Source organism: Pan troglodytes, chromosome 12, assembly GCF_028858775.2.
Source record: "Pan troglodytes isolate AG18354 chromosome 12, NHGRI_mPanTro3-v2.0_pri, whole genome shotgun sequence".
NCBI classification, from domain to species: Eukaryota; Metazoa; Chordata; class Mammalia; order Primates; family Hominidae; genus Pan; species Pan troglodytes.
The window spans coordinates 21,954,617-21,971,606 of NC_072410.2; the positions used below are offsets into that span (position 1 = coordinate 21,954,617).

The following is a 16,990-nucleotide window of genomic DNA, read 5'->3' on the forward strand; positions in this document are numbered from 1 at the left end:
GGCAGTGAACAGGGGCTGCAGATGAGGTCTGGGCATCCTGGGGGCCCCTGTGCCAGTCTTTCTCAAGCTGGCTATGACAGCAGGCCCGCCTGAATCTGCAGACCTGACTTACTGCCCTGCAGTCCGGGAGGGCCACAGAATTGGGACAGGATTTTGTAAGCAATGTTCACAAACTGATATTCCAAATTTAGAGAGATGAACAAATCGTTCTGGAGATGAATGTCAAAAGCAGGGCATCAGAGAGTCCCTTTTCCCCCTCATTTAGGGCATAGCAGTTTGTATGTGACAGCTTCACAGGCATTTTTGGGTCCGGTCATTATCCTAAATCTGATCCTGGCTCTCTCCAAAACAGCCTGGGATCACCAAGAACTTATCATTCCCCCTCACCCTCCCCTCTCCAGCCTTACTTGCTACTATGCACGTCTTGGAAATCTGTGCAAAAAACGAACAAAACAATCACCCAGTCTTTGCCCGAGGGCCCCCTCTCCAGTGTGACTGACCTCGGGGTAAAGACACGGTGATTGTTTTGGGTCTCCCCTTCCTTTGGACCCTTAATCCTTTCTGGGGAAGGAGGCTGGCCTTAGGAAACTTGCAGGTAGTCTCTGCCTCCTGTCCCGTCTCCCTCAACACAGGCTCCTCCGCTTCCAGGAAACACTGTTTGGGAGGGATGGCAGGAGGGGCCTGCAGCCCCTGCTCTGGGCTCTTCGGGGCTATGACTCCCATATCTTGAGGCAAATGAGTTTGCTAGATTCATTCTGTTTTTCTCTTTCTCCCTTTTTACCATGACTTAACCCCCATTCCCTCAATCTCTAGCCCAACAATCTCCCTAGTCTGTTTCCTGCCCGCTGTCTTTTGCAAATGCCCCCAGGGCCTCTCTCTTTTCCTCTGCCCTTTGACCTCCCAGACACAGGGAGGCAAGGAGAGCAGGAGAGTTGAGAAACAGGATGAAATAACTGAAAGCATAGCTTTTGAAGCAGCAAAATAATAATAAAAAGAACCAGTAAGAGTAAGAATAGCAGGTGCTGACATGTGCAGAGACCCTCAGGTGCCAGCTGCTGCCCCAGGCAAGTAGAGGTACGTGTGTTGTGCTTCTTCACGACGAGCCCATGCCACCCCAAGAGGCTGCACCCTGCTGGAAGTCACACAGCGAGATGGTGGCAGCACCAACATGTAAATCCCAAGTCTTAGGAGCTGAGCAAGGCCAAGAAGTTTTGCCCACAAGACACTCCCATCTTGACCAGAGTGGCTTTGACCTCAGACTTCCTTTAAAAGGAAGGTTCTGTTGCTACCCATGCATTTAAAAATACCTGTGCTGGGCCTGGGGTGGTGACTCATGCCTGTAATCCCAGCACTTTGAGAGGCCGAGGTGGGCGGATCACCTGAGATCAAGAGTTTGAGACCAGCCTGGCCAACATGGCAAAACCCCATCTCCACTAAAAAATACAAAAATTAGCCAGGCGTGGTGGTAGGCACCCGTAATCCCAGCTACTCGGGAGGCTGAGGCAGGAGAATTGCTTGAATCCGGGAGGCAGAGGTTGCAGTGAGCCGAGATTGCACAACTGCACTCCAGCCTGGGCAACAGAGTGAGACTCCGTCTCAAAAAATATATGTATAAACAAAAATAACAAAAATTAAAAAAAAACCTGCGCTATCCCAGACTCACAAAAATCCCAGTCAGATTGTGACTAATCAGACCACTCTGTGAGGATTTTGAAAGAGAATTCAACGGAGAAAGCAAACGAGCTATTCCAAGTATTTAACGAAACACAAAAGCTTCTCTGGCAGGTTCTACAAAGTCGGGAAACTCAGCGTTGCCCCTTCCACCTGCAGTGGAGGCGGCTCATGGGTGCCGAGTTGGCTTGGAAAGGGAGTGGCGATGGGCTGGGTTAGGAGATGGTGGCTGCCTCTCACGTTATTCGGATTTTTTCAAGGCCTCCCAGACACCCCATCATTAGGCCCTCCTTACCTTCTTGATGGTGATGTTTTTGATAAAGAGAGCTACTCTAATTTAAAGACATTTTAGAACCATAGTATGAAGAAAGAGGCTTTTTGGAAAACCACCAGTTACCCAGATAACCGCTCCTCAGATTTTGGATTTCATTTTTCCCTTCTTTCCCTGAAGGGTGAGGGGAATGAGAGAAAAATCCCAGAATCTCGTTGTTTCACATGAAGTGGGTATTTCACATGAAGTGGGAAGAACTGTGTGACTTGGAAAGTCAGTATTATGCAGGGATGTCTTAAAGAATATAGTTATTGGCTGGGCGCGGTGGCTCATGCCTGTAATCCCAGCACTTTGGGAGGCTGAGGTGGGCGGATCACCTGAGGTCAGGAATTCAAGACCAGCCTGGCCAACACAGCGAAACCCCGTCTCTACAAAAAATACAAAATTAGCTGGGTGTAGTGGTGCATTCCTGTAATCCCAGCTACTTGGGAGGCTGAGGCAGAAGAATCGCTGGAACCCAGGAGGTGGAGGTTGCCATGAGCCAAGATGCTGCCATTGCACTCCAGCCTGGGCAAAAAGAGTGAAACTCCGTCTTGAAAAAAAAAAAAAAAAAAAAATATATATATATATATATATATATAATTAAATATAGTACACATGACAGACTAAGAAGTTCAATAAATGAAAAATCAGAATTCCAAAAGAGACTGCATCACACTGTTGTGTCTTATAAACACAGACATTCTTTATAATGCAAGACCCAGAAGTTAAAGACATTTTCATTTTATGCCCCTTTGGATTAAAAGGTTACTAATTTCTTACCAAATAGGCCTTGGAAATTTAAAGAGAAAAACAGTATTCAGGTTTTTTTTCTTTTGGCCTAATGAGGGTGAATATAGGCAGTTTTAATGAGTAGATTCCAGAAGGGCAGGTTTTTTACACCAATCTTCAAGCCTGACTCTGGCAAGCAGCACGCGTTAGCATGTGTCTTACTCCAGGAATGCATGAGAGACCCCCACTAAGAGGGCATATGTTCCGAAATAGTTTTCATCAGTGGTGACAGATGTGTGCCAAGACAGAGAGGGGCACCTGCTGCTGAACCGCCGTCTGGGGCGCAGCTCTAGCTTGTGGCCATGGTCTGGGCAGAGCTAAGTCTCCTATGAGGGAACTGAAGTCAGAGCTCAGGCCTGGGCAGGGTTTGTCACTCCCCGTGTTCAGAACTCCCTGCTGAAGCACATCCCTGCTGTCCCCCTGCCGCACCATCTGGCAACCTCCTACCCACCTTTCCGGGGCCAACTCAAGCGTCACCTCCTCCAGGAAGCCACGTCAGACTTCCCTGGGCAGAATATTTCCTTCATGGTTCTATAAAAACGCATGCCCTGCCACGGCGGCGTCTCTGTTTACATGCCTGTCTCTCCCTTTAGTTCTGAGAACTAAAAGCAAGGGCTGACTTACATCTTTACATCCCTAACACCTCGCTCACTGACCCAAATAGTAACTCACCGAATGTTGTTGAAACAAGGATGGAATTACTCAGCAAAGCCGTAATCCTTTTCTTTTCTTTCTTTCTTTTTTTTTTAAACAAATGTGATATTTATAGTGCTGGACTCACGGCTTTTAGATCCTTTCAGTCTTTCTATGACATGCAGCCCAATTCAGACCTTTTCTAAAATACCGTGGCCAATTTGGAGTCGTAAAGAACAAGAGGAATGTGGAAAAGTGGCAAAGAGGTGAACAGAGACTGTTAAAAGAATTAAAAAAACAGACTCTGGACTTTTGCAGCAACTTGGATGGAGCTGGAGGTCATTATTCTAAATGAAGCAACTCAGAAATGGAAAACCAAATATCGTATGTTTTCACTTCTAAGTGGGAGCTAAACTATGAGGTCACAAAGGCATAAGAATGAAATGATGGACTTTGGGACTGGTGGGGCAAGGGTGGGGGGGGTGTGAGGCATAAAGGACTACATATTGGGTACAGTGTACACTGCTCGGGTGACAGGTACACAAAATCTCAGAAATCACCCCTAAAGAACTTATCCATACAACCAAACACCACCTGTTCCCTCAAAACTATTGAAATTTAAAAAAAGAAAACCCCAGACACTGGAAAAAAGAACTTGGAGATGAGAGGGTGGGTGTGGGGGGAACCTCATGGCTCGACACAGGCCACACACACATTGGGAGGGACATTCCCCCACGTCAGGGCCTTGGTTGGGACCTAAGTGTACAAGACCATCAGCGCAGCACACTGCGGGCTTCTGGCTTGAGAGGGGCTGCCCTTTCCTGGGTCCCAGACTCACCTGTGCCATGGGAGCGGGTGTGCTCTGCAGAACGGTCTGAGGCAGGAGCTGCTGTGTGAGGTCGCAGGACGATGGGGAAGGCAGAGGGGCCTGCGGGAGAGAAAGGGGCTTTGTTACCACTGCTTCTGCCATTCCAGGGGACAGGGATGTGGTCTCTTGGTCCGGTGGGTTCTCTGCATTCCCAACTGGGGTGAACAGCTGCAAGTCAAGAGTTCTAGAAAGTATAGGTGTCTGTTCCCTGGCTGCACTGCTTCCTACGCAGGGCACACGGGCAGAGCCCCTGCACAACCGGTGCAGGCTTCCGCCCCACCACAGTGTGCTCTGCCAGGCTGCTGCTACCTGCCCAAGCCTGGTAGCTCAGCTCTACTTCCCTTCCCTTGCCTGCTGTCCTGGACTCCGCCGTGGGTGGATTTGGTTGCTCTCCTCCCAAACGGATTAATTCTTAGCGGTGTCATCAAGCAGGACGACGTGCGTGGACTGCTACCATGAGCTGCTGTGCGTCCGTATCTTTTCTGCTCAGCGCTAATGCAGATGGACAGACACGCCATGCATGTTTGTCCATGAACTCATCTAGGCAGTGAGGACTGGGGCAATTTCACCAGCCTCTGCCCAGAACCTTTTAAGAGACTCCTGGGAAGTGAGCTGAGTCACATCTGTGTTCCCTGATCACTCGGGTGGGTGGGGGAGACAATGTATAGTAACAAGAAATGAAACACTCTGCTTCACGGGCTAGTGGTTTTTTTTTTTTAAAGAACAGTGAAAGGACTCATCTGAAGTTATTCTGACACGGCCCCTAGTTGCTAGGGCCTATATAAAAAAGCAGCTCAAATGGAAAGTGTCACCCAGGACAGCACTGGGAGGAAATGACACCAGGAGACCTTGTTTCAGTGAGAAGTCTCAGGCACAGGGCTGATCCAGAAGCTGGTCTGGGTTCTGTTTCCCTGTGCAGCTGGGAGGAGACAGAAGCACTCTGGGCCTCCGTTGTTGGCAAAGTGAGTCACACTGGACAGGAGAGTCTGGAAGAATGGCAGGCACAGCTTGCAAGCGCATCTGGAGGTGGCTGGAGAGAAAGTAAGTGGTCTTTGCCACATTCTACTTGAAAATAAAACGCATCGCCCAAGCTTCTCAAGCAGGGTGCGCACAGCCTTTATGGAGACAGCAAGCAGGAAGGTGGCACGTTCACTCCATCTCCAAAGTGACAGTGAAGTGTGGGTGGGAGGGGTTTGGCAACTATCTGGAGGTGGCCCCTAAAATTCCTGGGTACTTCTCCCATCTAGAAGTGGAGGTCTATATCCCTCTTCATGGGTGAGCTCGGGGCTGCTTTGACCAAGAGGTATGGCAGTGGTGATACTATATGACTTCCGTGGCTAGGTCACAGAGGTCTGCATGGTTCCTGCCTGCGTCTCCAGGTGTCTCCTCTTGGAACCTGGAGTCCACCACCATGCCAGGAGAAGCCTAAGGCTTGAGAGGCCCATGCAAGTCAATGACGGATGGCCTCAGCTGAGCCCAGCCCTCAGCCACCCAGCCCGGCTGCTGGACATTCATGTGCAGACACCATCTGGTGGGTGCATTCCATAGCCTAGGCCCACGAGATCCCCGACACCAAGGAGCAGAGAAGTGCCATCCCCATGATGCCCTTTCTGAATTCCTGACCCAGACTCCATGAACTTCATACATGTGGTTGCTTTAGGCCACTAAGTTAGGTGTAGTTTGCTACCTGGCAATAGATGACCAGAGTGGTGCATGCCAGTGACTTTACATATAGCCAGGGCCATACATCCCGATGTTCTGGAAGGATCTGGCACATGTTGGGGACGCTACCTGATATGTGCAGAGGTACATTTTTGTTGACACTGAGCTGCTCAAATATTTTCACCAGCATGAAAGGGGATTCAAAACAGAAGAATCCTAATTGTGTAGCCCCAGGGGCTCTGGGGGTATGAGGGTATGACCCCGGGTTTGCAGTTTTGCCTTTAATCCTTAAAATTCACTTGGATTTTGTATTCTATGGATATGCATCCATGTTAATTTTGTCATGCAAATGTTTAAAATTAGTTGCCAATTAAATTACTTAACTTCCCACCCCCATCTGCCACCCTACACTCTCAATCCCTAAGTAAAACGGATTCTCTGGAGAGACGCAGCACATCGCCTGTGGCTCTGCAGCCCCCACCACATTGTAGCGTACCCCCGTGGAGGAGTTTGGGGTCACACACTTACCGGCATGGTGGCTGCCTGGCTGAGCCCGGGGACAGGTAACTCTTGGGGCAGGGTGGCTGATCTTGGCAAAGCCGGGGTGCTGGCCTCTGCCATCAGCTTGGTGGGAGTGGCTGTAAGAAAGCAACGAATGACCTTCTAACTTCCATGTACTTAGCATGTACTCATCCGAAGAGGGGACCCATGACCGTGGTGTGCCCAGCACAAGAGCTCGCTTGGGATCTCTGATAAAGGAAGTCCACCATGCAGGGTTGAGCTGAACCACAGAAGCCCAGCCTGGGAGCAGGTAGGAGACACCACAAACACTCCCTAAACTTCATTTCGGCTGCTTGGTCCAATGAGCTGCCTGATCAGACGCCTCCCCAGAATTACTGAAAGCAGTCAAGGGATCAGATCTGTGCACAACCCATTCAATGTCTTTGCTTGGCAATGAATGGATACCAGAGTGTGGAGAGGTGATCAGGAGGCGGGAAGTCTGGGAAAGGAAAGGGAGTATAAACTGCACGGCAACCTCTGTCAGAGGCACAGACTGCCCTGATTCCACTTGGGCCCGGGACCCTCTGTGGGGCTGTCCCTCTGGTCTGATGGGGACATCCCGCTCCCCATCCAGGGACTCGCACTCACAGGTGGGTTCTGACATGGCTGTGTGCGAGGATTTGTGGGAACTTCTTGAGGACGCCGATGGCGAATGACTGGTATTAAGGCCCGAGGCACCCACGTCGAGTGCATTAAAGTGCTGCCGAGGTTCCAGGCTTGAGCCCTTGTCCTGAAACACACACATCAAACAGTCCTCATGTCAGCATCAAGAGGAAAGAATCAGTGGGCGTGACTTTAGTTCTAAATACGTCGACAACCTCAGAAGCTGCTGAGACAAATACCATAGTTGTTTGGGGACGATTCCAAAGATGCTTGGGTAGAGTATATACATATACGTAACCTAAAGCCTCAGAGAGGCTTGCAGCCGAAAAGCAGCGTTTATTACCCTTTCTCACCTTTTGTTTTTATTGTTTACATTTTCGTAACTGACTTTCCATTTTATTATTTCCTCAACATTGTCACCTCACCACCTAGCATCTTGACTTTCCAAGAAGGGGGAAAGAGGTTCTAGAAATAAGGTTGCTGCTGGCAGTGGACTGTAAACTCATCCACTGGGACAGGTGCCTTTGGACCTTCCTGGGTCCTTCCCAGGCTTTCTCCTGTTACTCATTCTCTGCAGCCTCAGTGTCCCCTGGAGTGGAGAACCGGGGAGGGCAAGGGGTCTCCTGTCTTTCGACCTCTCGCTCCTGACTGACCCTGGCTCCCAGGATGTCTCTGCTTCAAATACAGTGTGACGAGAAAGCAGCTGTGACAGTCTGACTCCGAGGGACCGTTTTTCCATCCTCTGTGGCTTAGCTGTTATAGGCACATGAAAACAGGGGTTGGGTTGGGGCTGGGTGCGGTGGCTCACGCCTGTAATCCCAGCTCTTTGGGAGGCTGAGGCAGGTGGATCATTTGAGGTCAGGAGCTCGAGACCAGCCTGGCCAACATGGTGAAACATCGTCTTTACTAAAAATACAAAAATTAGCTGGACGTGGTGGCAGGCGCCTGTAATCACAGCTACTTGGGAGGCTGAGGCGGGAGAATGGTTTGAACTTCGGAGGCAGAGGTTGCAGTGAGCTGAGATCATGCCATTGCACTCCAGCCTGGGCAACATAGTGAGACTCCGTCTAAAAAAATAATAATAAACCAAACAAAGGTTGGGATAATTTTTAAGCTAAAGAAGAAAACAAAACAGTGATTACCCTCCTGAGCCGCATTCCTACCTAGTGTTAGACGAATGGAAACTGCCAGCATCTCTGGGCTATGTCAATGGGCTGGTCTGTGTCCCATGGCCTTGGGTATGAAATCCCATGCGTGCGTCTGCGTGGCCGTTTTGTCTTTTGTGTCACGGCTGCAGTGGGGGGTGGATATTGTACACGTACAGTAGGAATGAAGTGACTGACATGTGACCTACGGGCCTTTGTGCAAAACAGAAATACCAGATGTGGCTGGATGTGCTGAGGTAAATGGCAATTTGGGGACCTTGCTGCTTGGTTACAGTTTGCCTTTGACCAGGCTCCTTAGAGCGGGGTCCCTGGACCATGGCTGTTTGTGAATTATGTGTTCCTAGTCAGCAGAGAAGTCGGTCCAGGAAGTGAGAATAAGCCCAGGGGAACCTTGATGCCCATTTGACATCTCTGCACATCACATCCACACACGGGAATCTGCATTTTACAAATGCACTGCACAGTGACAGACAGCAAAGCTATAAAAACCAAACTGGTTCAATACCACGGATAGTTTGGGAGCTTTTACTTTAAAGGGATTTCTTAACCCAGTTCCCAAGATTGTGTTTGTATTTTTTTTTTTTTTTTTTGAGACGGAGTCTCGCTCTGTTGCCCAGGCTGGAGTGCAATGGCGCAATCTCGGCTCACTGCAACCTCTGCCTCCTGGGTTGAAGCGATTCTCCTGCCTCAGCCTCCTGAGTAGCTGGGATTACAGGTGCACGCCACCATGCCCGGCTAATTTTTGTATTTTTAGTGGAGACGGGGTTTCTCCACGTTGGTCAGGCTGGGCTGGAACTCCTGACCTTGTGATCTGCCTGCCTCAGCCTCCCAAAGTGCTGGGATTATAGCACGGTGAGCCACCGTGCCTGGCGATTGCGTTTGTATTTATACATATATGCATTTTGATGAGAAGACATTCTTTCGCAGGGCTCCAGGACTCCCCAAGGATCAGAAACCTCAATGATAAATTTCCGACTGGATGATACACACTACATCTGTTCTTCAGCGATGATGTATGGTGTGTCTAACATCTGCCTATTAGCAGCTGAATTCCCTTCTATGACGTGATACATAATGTATGGTGTGACACAGCTGGGTAATAAACAATGTCAGCTGCGTCCTATCAGTGTGCTGGTGATGAATTGCCATGGAACACACCACCACATGGCACAGCAGCCGGGGAGGCTCTGCGAAGGCACCCACTGCTCTCTGATCTTGAAAGGTGATTTCTCCTTCCTCCCAACTTGGCCCTTCAGGGGTGAGAGATGCTTCTGTTGGACCACAGACAGCCTGAAAGACTGGACCATTGCTGTGGCACCAGCCTCTGGCCCAAGGCTCTGGATTCGCAGTCACTGGGCACCCTGGAAGTTGAGCTTCACCAGTTCTAAGAGGTACTCCCCTCTCCAGCACTCACATTTGAACACTTCTGAAATTAAGACGTGTCCTTCCGTTGATGAAAAGAAACACTTGTTTCAGAGATTGGTTGGCAGCAATTTTTCTCTTAGTGGGAGAAAAAATCATGTGGAGGCCAGGCACGGTGGCTCACACCCGTAATCCCAGCACTTTGAGAAGCTGAGGTGGGAGGATCACTTGAGGTCAGGAGTTCGAGACCAGCCTGGCTAACATGGTGAAACCCTGTCTCTCTGAAAGACACAAAAATTAGCCGGGTGTGGTGGCGGGCACCTGTAATCCCAGCTACTTGGGAGACTAAGGCAGGAAAATCGCTTGATCCTGGGAGGTGGAGTTTGCAGTGAGCCGAGATCGAGATTGCACCACTGCACTCCAGCTGGGGCAACAAAGCGAGACTTTGTCTCAAAAAAAAAAAAAAAAAAGAAAAATTCATATGGATCTTCCAGTTGACACCTTCCTTAACTTTGATGAAATACAACACGCCCTCCCTTTCTTGCTTTTTTTTTTCTCCCAACATTTGTGTCTGCTTTAAGAATGGACTCCGAGGAACAGGGCTCTGGTCTACTTGCAGATGGTCCCCAAGGTTCCCTGAAGCTGTGTGATGGACCAGGACCAGGGACAAAGAGACGTCTGGCTAGGCAGAGGTGAGCAGAGGGCTCAGTGTGTGGAAGGAAAGATGGAAGGGACTCTGTGGAGGGAAGGCCTTTCTACAGCAGGGCTCGCTGACCCAGAGCTGGCTCCAGCATGATGTTCACTAACACCCCTGGACACAGAAATAGAAAGCACAGGTGACAGGGAGAGTGGCGTGAGGGCAGTCTCCCCATAGGGTGCCTGGGTCCCGGAGGCAGTGCCATGGCCCTCAAGCAAAGGAAGACCAGGGACTCTGGAATTCCTCCACAACCCAGCCGGGGAGGGAGGAACTCCCCCAGTGTCTTATCTGTGGAGGAAATGCCGAGTGGACTCACTGGAGTCATGCTTGTAAGGCTGGAAAGTCGCCGAGCCGTGCTTTGAGTCCAGGGGCTGTGTCTAGCCCAGCTCTGCAGGCTCTTTTTTTTCTTTTTTTTTCTTTTTGAGATAGAGTCTTACTCTGTCATCCGGGCTGGAGTATGGTGGCACAATCATAGCTCACCACAGCCTCAATGTGACGGTCTCAAGGGATCCTCCCACCTCAGCCTCCTGAATAGCTTGGAGGTACCCTTCCATTGATGAAAAGAAACCCTTGTTTCAGAGACTGGTTGGCCGCATTTTCTTCCTAGCCAACCTTTGCCGTATCCATCTGGCAGGGATGGGCATACCTTTAGTGCTGAGGAGTGGAGGGCCTCGGATGGCGGGTCTTCCAGAGCCAGCTCCTGCCTCCTTTCCACCCGGACATCTGCGTAACTGCACAGGAAATTAAGAGACCACAGTGGAGATGGGGCATTCCAGGAAGGGATGACACCACCTGAACAGACAGCAAGGTACATCGAGGTTCTCTACGTAACCCCTGCCCCCCCAACTGTCAACACAGAGGAGCCTAGCCTGTGACTTGTTGGAAGGAATGACCGTCGTTCTCTGCCTTAAATTCTACCTGAGTGACTTATAATATTACATTCAAAATCTTTTTATTTCCAGGATGTCTTTATTCCCCTCTCATTTACTATTCTTTTTACTTCCCTGAAATCTCCAATTGTAATTGTCTTTAAAAAACACATTTTCGTCTATGGGATAAGCTTCTGCCTTTAAATAATTAGAAGCCTTTCTTAAAACCTGCTCAGTCTGGACCGTGCATATGGAAGAGTGACACAAAACTTTTTTAGTAGTTACATTTCTCAGAAAGTTTCCTCTCAAACCAACCCGGACTAGCCAAATCCAGACTGTAGATGAGCCCACGGGCCCACTTTTCAGCAATGTGGGTAAATCAACTCAACACAGGGACGCCCAACTGACCCTGCAGTGCCTCTGCCCCGAGTGTGGAGACCCTGGGGCAAGAGGCCTTGGAAAGCAACGTGGCTCCTGGGCCTCCGGAACGCCTGCCACCTGATTCATTCACTCTGTTCTCTTCCTCCTTTCTCTGAGAGTTTCTTCCAAGGATTTGGGAGGTGGAGGATGGAGAAGAGCTGGTAGAGGGCACAGCCTGAAGGGCGAGGGGTGAGTGCTGCCCAGCCTTCCCTGGGGGTAGGGGGCCCTCGGGCAGAGGACCAGGCTGGGTGGCAACAGGCGGCTGCCATGGAGTCAGAGACCACTGCTGCTGCACGCCCAGTGGCGGGCTGGGAATCTAAGATCAAGTCCCTGAGCGAAGGCATGAAGTGTGGTCAAGTAGAATCAGGGTCATTTGCTGCTGAAAACTAGTGTTTCTCCCCTCTTCTGCATGTTAAGGAAGAATGGCTGATTTGGTGACCTGATACATGTATGGTGTGCGTGTGTGTAGTGTCTGTCTGTCTACATCTGTCTGTTACATATATATAGTCATGTGCTTATGGGACATATTGGTGGTTCCCTAAGATTGGAACACTGTATTTTTACCGTACCTTTTCTGTGTTCAGATACGTTTAGGTGCACACTTACACCTGTGCTATGACTACCTGTAGTGTTCAGTGCAATAGCATGCTGTACAGGTGTGTAGCCTAGGAACAATACACTATACGGTATAGCCAAGGTGTATGGTAGGCCACACCATCTAGGTGTGTCCAGTACACTCTATGGTGTTTGCATGGTGACAACATCACCTAATGACACATTTCTCGAAACATATCCATCATCAAGCAGCAAGTGGCTGTATATAAGAAATGCATATGAAATTTCAAGTAGGTTTTTCTAATTTTATGGAATACTATGCAGCCATAAAACAGAATAAGTTCATTTCCTTTGCGGGAACATAGATGAAGCTGGAAGCCATCATCCTCAGCAAACTAACACAGGAACAGAAAACCAAACACCGCATGTTCTCACTCATAAATGGGAGTTGAACAATGAGAACACATGGACACAGGGAGGGGAACATCACACACCAGGGCCTGACAGGGGTGGTGGTAGGGGACAAGTGGAGGGAGAGCATTAGGACAAATACCTAATGCATGTAGGGCTTAAAACCTAAATGATGGGTTGATAGGTGCATGGCACCATGCACCATGGCACATATATACCTATGTAACAAACCTGCACATTCTGTACACGAGTCCCAGAACTTAAAGTTTAAAAAAAAAAAAAAAAGAAAGGCATGCTGTCCTTCCAACTTTTCTTTCTTTGCCCTTCTCCAAGGCTCTTCTGTAGGCCAGCTTAAAACTAATTTACGTTCTTAAAATTTCTGTAGTCGGGGAGAAGACCATTTTCCCCTTCATCCTTGGGAGCAGTGACCCCACAAAGGCAGCATCTATGAAACCCTGGGCATGCCGCGTCTCTTTAAAGTCCTGCTCACCCGCCCTGGGTGCAGGGCTCCCTGAGGCCAGCAGGGACCTCCCAGGAACCCGCGCCCACTGGCAGCCAGGCTGTTTTCCCAACACTGCCTCAGTTGCCAGCAGGGGTTTTTAAAGCATTAAAAATAAAGGGGAATATGTGTTTGAGTTATTTAGAGGTAAAATTTAAATTTTCTACTCAAAGCAGGAACAAGGGAAGGCTGTGGGTTGGATAGAGATGGGAAAATATGTAAGTAGGTCAGTGAAGCAGTCACTTACTAAGTAATATCCTGGCAGCCTGCGAGAGTCCATGAGGCGTTCAAAGGGGCCTGACTGAGAGCTTGAAAGGAGTCTCAGCCCTGGGAGGGCAGAGCCAGTGGTGCCTGGAAGCGAGCTGAGCTCTGGGAATTGTGCTGTTAACAGCAGGGGATGGCCTGGGCTTCATCTTCGAAATGGGGAACACCTGAGTGACTGCTGATCTGACTTGGCCATCAGGGGCCACGCCACCCTGCACCCCTCCCCCAGGTGCGACAAGGACGCAGCCGCACCCCTGCCCGTGCGCGGTACCTGACCACCGAGTGTGTGCACACGATGAACTCGGGCTTGGAGTTCCACTGATGGTAGGTGATGTAGTAGTGAGTCTGCAGCCAGATCCACTGCTGACCTTTGGTCAGAAACCGGTAGCAACACGACTTCCCTTTGCCAAACTGCATCACTGTCAGTAGAAAATGGATTCCGCATATAACCAATGTTAATATGAAAATGATCTTTTCCCCAAGAGTTATTGTAAAGATAAGCTTTCAAAAAAGACAATACCAAACATGGCTTGTTTCCCTGGTTGCCCTGTATTTTAAGTGACTGTCAGGATCACGGTACACTGTCGTGAATTCTTAAACAGTGGAAGAGTGATCCATATACTTTCCCAAATGCTCAGAAGCTTAAAGAGATCCTCAGATAAGGGCAGATGCAGACGGATTTTCAAACTGCAGGTTTAATGAAAGAGAGGCCCAGGTTTGCCTGGTGCTCATCTTCCCGCTGCAGGCAGAGCTGTCTTTGGAGCTGCAGGAGCCCAGGAGAGAGCATCCAGAATTGGCCCGAAAACAGACCTGCCAGCCAGCAACCTCTGGACGGATTCTGTGGCTGCCAGTCAGCAGTTCATGCCCAGTCGACACAGTTCTCAAATAAAGAGTCGGGGACAGATGCCTCCACCCCAGGCTTCCCCCTTCCCCAGAGCTGCTTGCAGCACCCCCATAGTGATGTCTGCTGGTGGCTTTTCTAGGGGTGTCCAGAGCAGAATGGATGCTGATGGTGTATCAAGCCTGGGCAGGGCAGAAAGATGGACTACGGATCCAAGGAAGAAGAATGATTTGGGTTTTATTGCCATAGTGCCTGGAACTTAGCACCTCTTTAGGTAAATGGTTAAGAGAAATCTCAACTAGGAAACTAACGCTACAAAAGGACACTGACGGCTGGGCACAGGGGCTCATGCCTGTAATCCCAGCACTTTGGGAGGCCGAGGCAGGCGGATCATGAGGTCAGGAGATCGAGACCATCCTGGCGAATATGGTGAAACCCCATCTCTACTAAAAATACAAAAAATTAGCCGGGTGTGGTGGCGGGCGTCTGTTGTCCCAGCTACTCACGAGGCTGAGGCAGGAGAATGGCGTGAACCCGGGAGGCGGAGCTTGCAGCGAGCCGAGACTGGGTGACAGAGTGAGACTCTGTCTCAAAAAAAAAAAAAAAAGGACACTGACTTGGAGAATGTGATTATCTGAAGAGGAGATAAGCCCAGCAGATTGAGGGTGTGGGCTCCACAGGGCAAGGAGGTCTTGCCCAAGCCATGGAGAAGCCTTTCAAATGCTGAATGTAATTCTTCACTTCGGGATCTTGTTAAAATAGACACTCTGATTGAGTAGGCCTGATTCTACAAGTGAAGCAAACTTCCCGTGATGCCTATGCAGTGTGGTCCTAGACCACGCTTTGAGGAGCAATGAGTTACAGTTTTAATGATTAGTTTTAAATTCTAACAGCCGATCCAGATGGAACTCAAGCCTATTCTTCCTTCCCTCTCCACAGAAGATAAAGTTCTAGCCAGGCACAGTGGCTTATGCCTGTAATCCAAGCATTTTGGGAGGCCGAGGTGAGCAGATCATTTGAAGTCAGGAGTTTGAGACCATCCTGGCCAACATGGTGAAACCCTGTCTGTACTAAAAATACAAAAAATTAGCTGGGCGTGGTGGCACACACGCCTGTAATCCCAACTACTCTAGAGGCTGAGGTGGGAGAATTGCTTGAACCCAGAAGGTGAAGCTTGCAGTGAGCCGAGATTGCGCCACTGCACTCCAGCCTGGGTGACAGAGCGAGAATCTGTCTGTCTCAAAAAAAAAAAAAAAAAAAAAAGTTCTAATGGGTACTACAGGTGAGACATCTTTTAAAGCACAATATTAGTGGTCGATTCATGCATCAGGATCAATAGGTCAGTGTTCCTGTTTAAAGTTAAGAGTTGGCACTGAAAATACAGCTGTAAGTGGTTAATTCTTGAAGCCACTTGCTAAGTGAGAACTTGGACAAGCTTGTAATTCTCACTCCCCCACATCATAAGTCCCATCCCCCATACATTTGCTAATGTGTTCGCCTCGTATGTGGCAAACAGCCTTCCCCGAACCCCAGCTGTGAGGGTCCTCTTGAGTCCCCGAGTATGCTGTGTACATCCCCTTCAATGCACCGACCACATCCCACAAAGTCACCCATTTCTGGCTTTCCCAGAAGACCTGCCCTGCGGGACAGCAAGTAGGTACTGATCATCCCCATATGCCAGCCTACTCAGTATCTGGCCTATGGTTAGTGACCAATACATATCTGCTGATGAAAGAACAGTTATGAGAATTCGGTATTTTATCTCTGAAATGTATTGCATAACTTAAAAAAAAAATCCCTGCATCACCTTAATTTCTTAATTAGGTTTAAACAGGGCACCTATCTGGATGACAGTGGGAAGGTGCTAGGGTTTGGGGCCAAGTGAATTCCAGTGACATGGGGGTAGACGCAGATAAGGGGCCTCCACCATGCCCCCAGATCATCTCAGAGAAAACCAAGTTCCTCACCTTAAAAAGAAACCAGGTAACGAGCAGAGGCTTCTGGAGTCCCAGAGCCCTGCTGCTGGGCCCCAGTGGAGTGAACGCAAGGCCCCCATGCCTGGGCTGGGCAGTGGTACTCACGGTGCTGGTGACACCTGGCCAGGAGCTCCAGGTCATCAATGTGGTAGTAGTCATAGCCTGAGGTTCCCAGCACTTCAAAAGGCAGGTATCCTATGATTGGAGGTGCTCTGCACAAGGACAAGGAGGACTTGTCATCAGGGAGGAGACACACTGCAGGGCTCACCCTGGTGGCCATGCCTTTCCATAATGATCAACATGGAGGCCTCATTTCTCAAGAACGAGGGGAGAAAAATAACTTCGCAATGGTCAAAACCAGAGAGGCTGTGTTTTCCAAAGGGCTCAACTTTTTTTTTTGGCATATAGATACTCCTTTCCCTTGGTATAACTTGGCCCAAATAACAATAAGCTTTATCACTACTGGGTAATTAAAAACAGCTACAAATTGGATCAGCCCAACACCAAAGTGTAATATAAATTAAAGGGTGGGGAGGGGAGATTTGGAGTTCTTCAACTGCAAATAATGTTACAAAAGAAACAGTAAAGATTGGGCTAAAGGATCAAAGGATGTTGAAAAAAATGAGATGAGAGATTTCTCTCACACTTGCTGCTGCCTTACTGGGAGCCGGGAAGGGCCTCAAGTGAGGATCATCCCAAAGATGGCCCGGGGCTGAGCCATCAGACCCAAACACAGAACATATTCACGATGGGGCAGATGAAGTTGGAGGGAAACCACCCACCCTTGGCAGGGACGACTTTTCCTAGCGCCAGAGAGTCCTTCTCCTTCA

At 49.3% G+C, this 16,990-nt stretch overlaps 1 protein-coding gene across 5 annotated transcripts in view; it reads right to left on the minus strand.

Moving 5' to 3' along the window:
• NPAS2 (neuronal PAS domain protein 2) overlaps positions 1-16,990 on the minus strand; it is a 176,650-nt gene that overhangs the window by 14,757 nt on the left and 144,903 nt on the right. For all 5 annotated transcript variants that reach the window (XM_003309165.5, XM_003309166.6, XM_016949124.4 and 2 more), the window contains exons 10-15: positions 16,266-16,372; positions 13,615-13,762; positions 10,972-11,056; positions 7,086-7,227; positions 6,465-6,574; positions 4,245-4,334 (exon numbers count right to left, since the gene is read on the minus strand). In XM_003309165.5, coding sequence (XP_003309213.1) covers positions 4,245-4,334; positions 6,465-6,574; positions 7,086-7,227; positions 10,972-11,056; positions 13,615-13,762; positions 16,266-16,372 — 682 coding nt within the window. The remainder of the gene's footprint in view (positions 1-4,244; positions 4,335-6,464; positions 6,575-7,085; positions 7,228-10,971; positions 11,057-13,614; positions 13,763-16,265; positions 16,373-16,990) is intronic.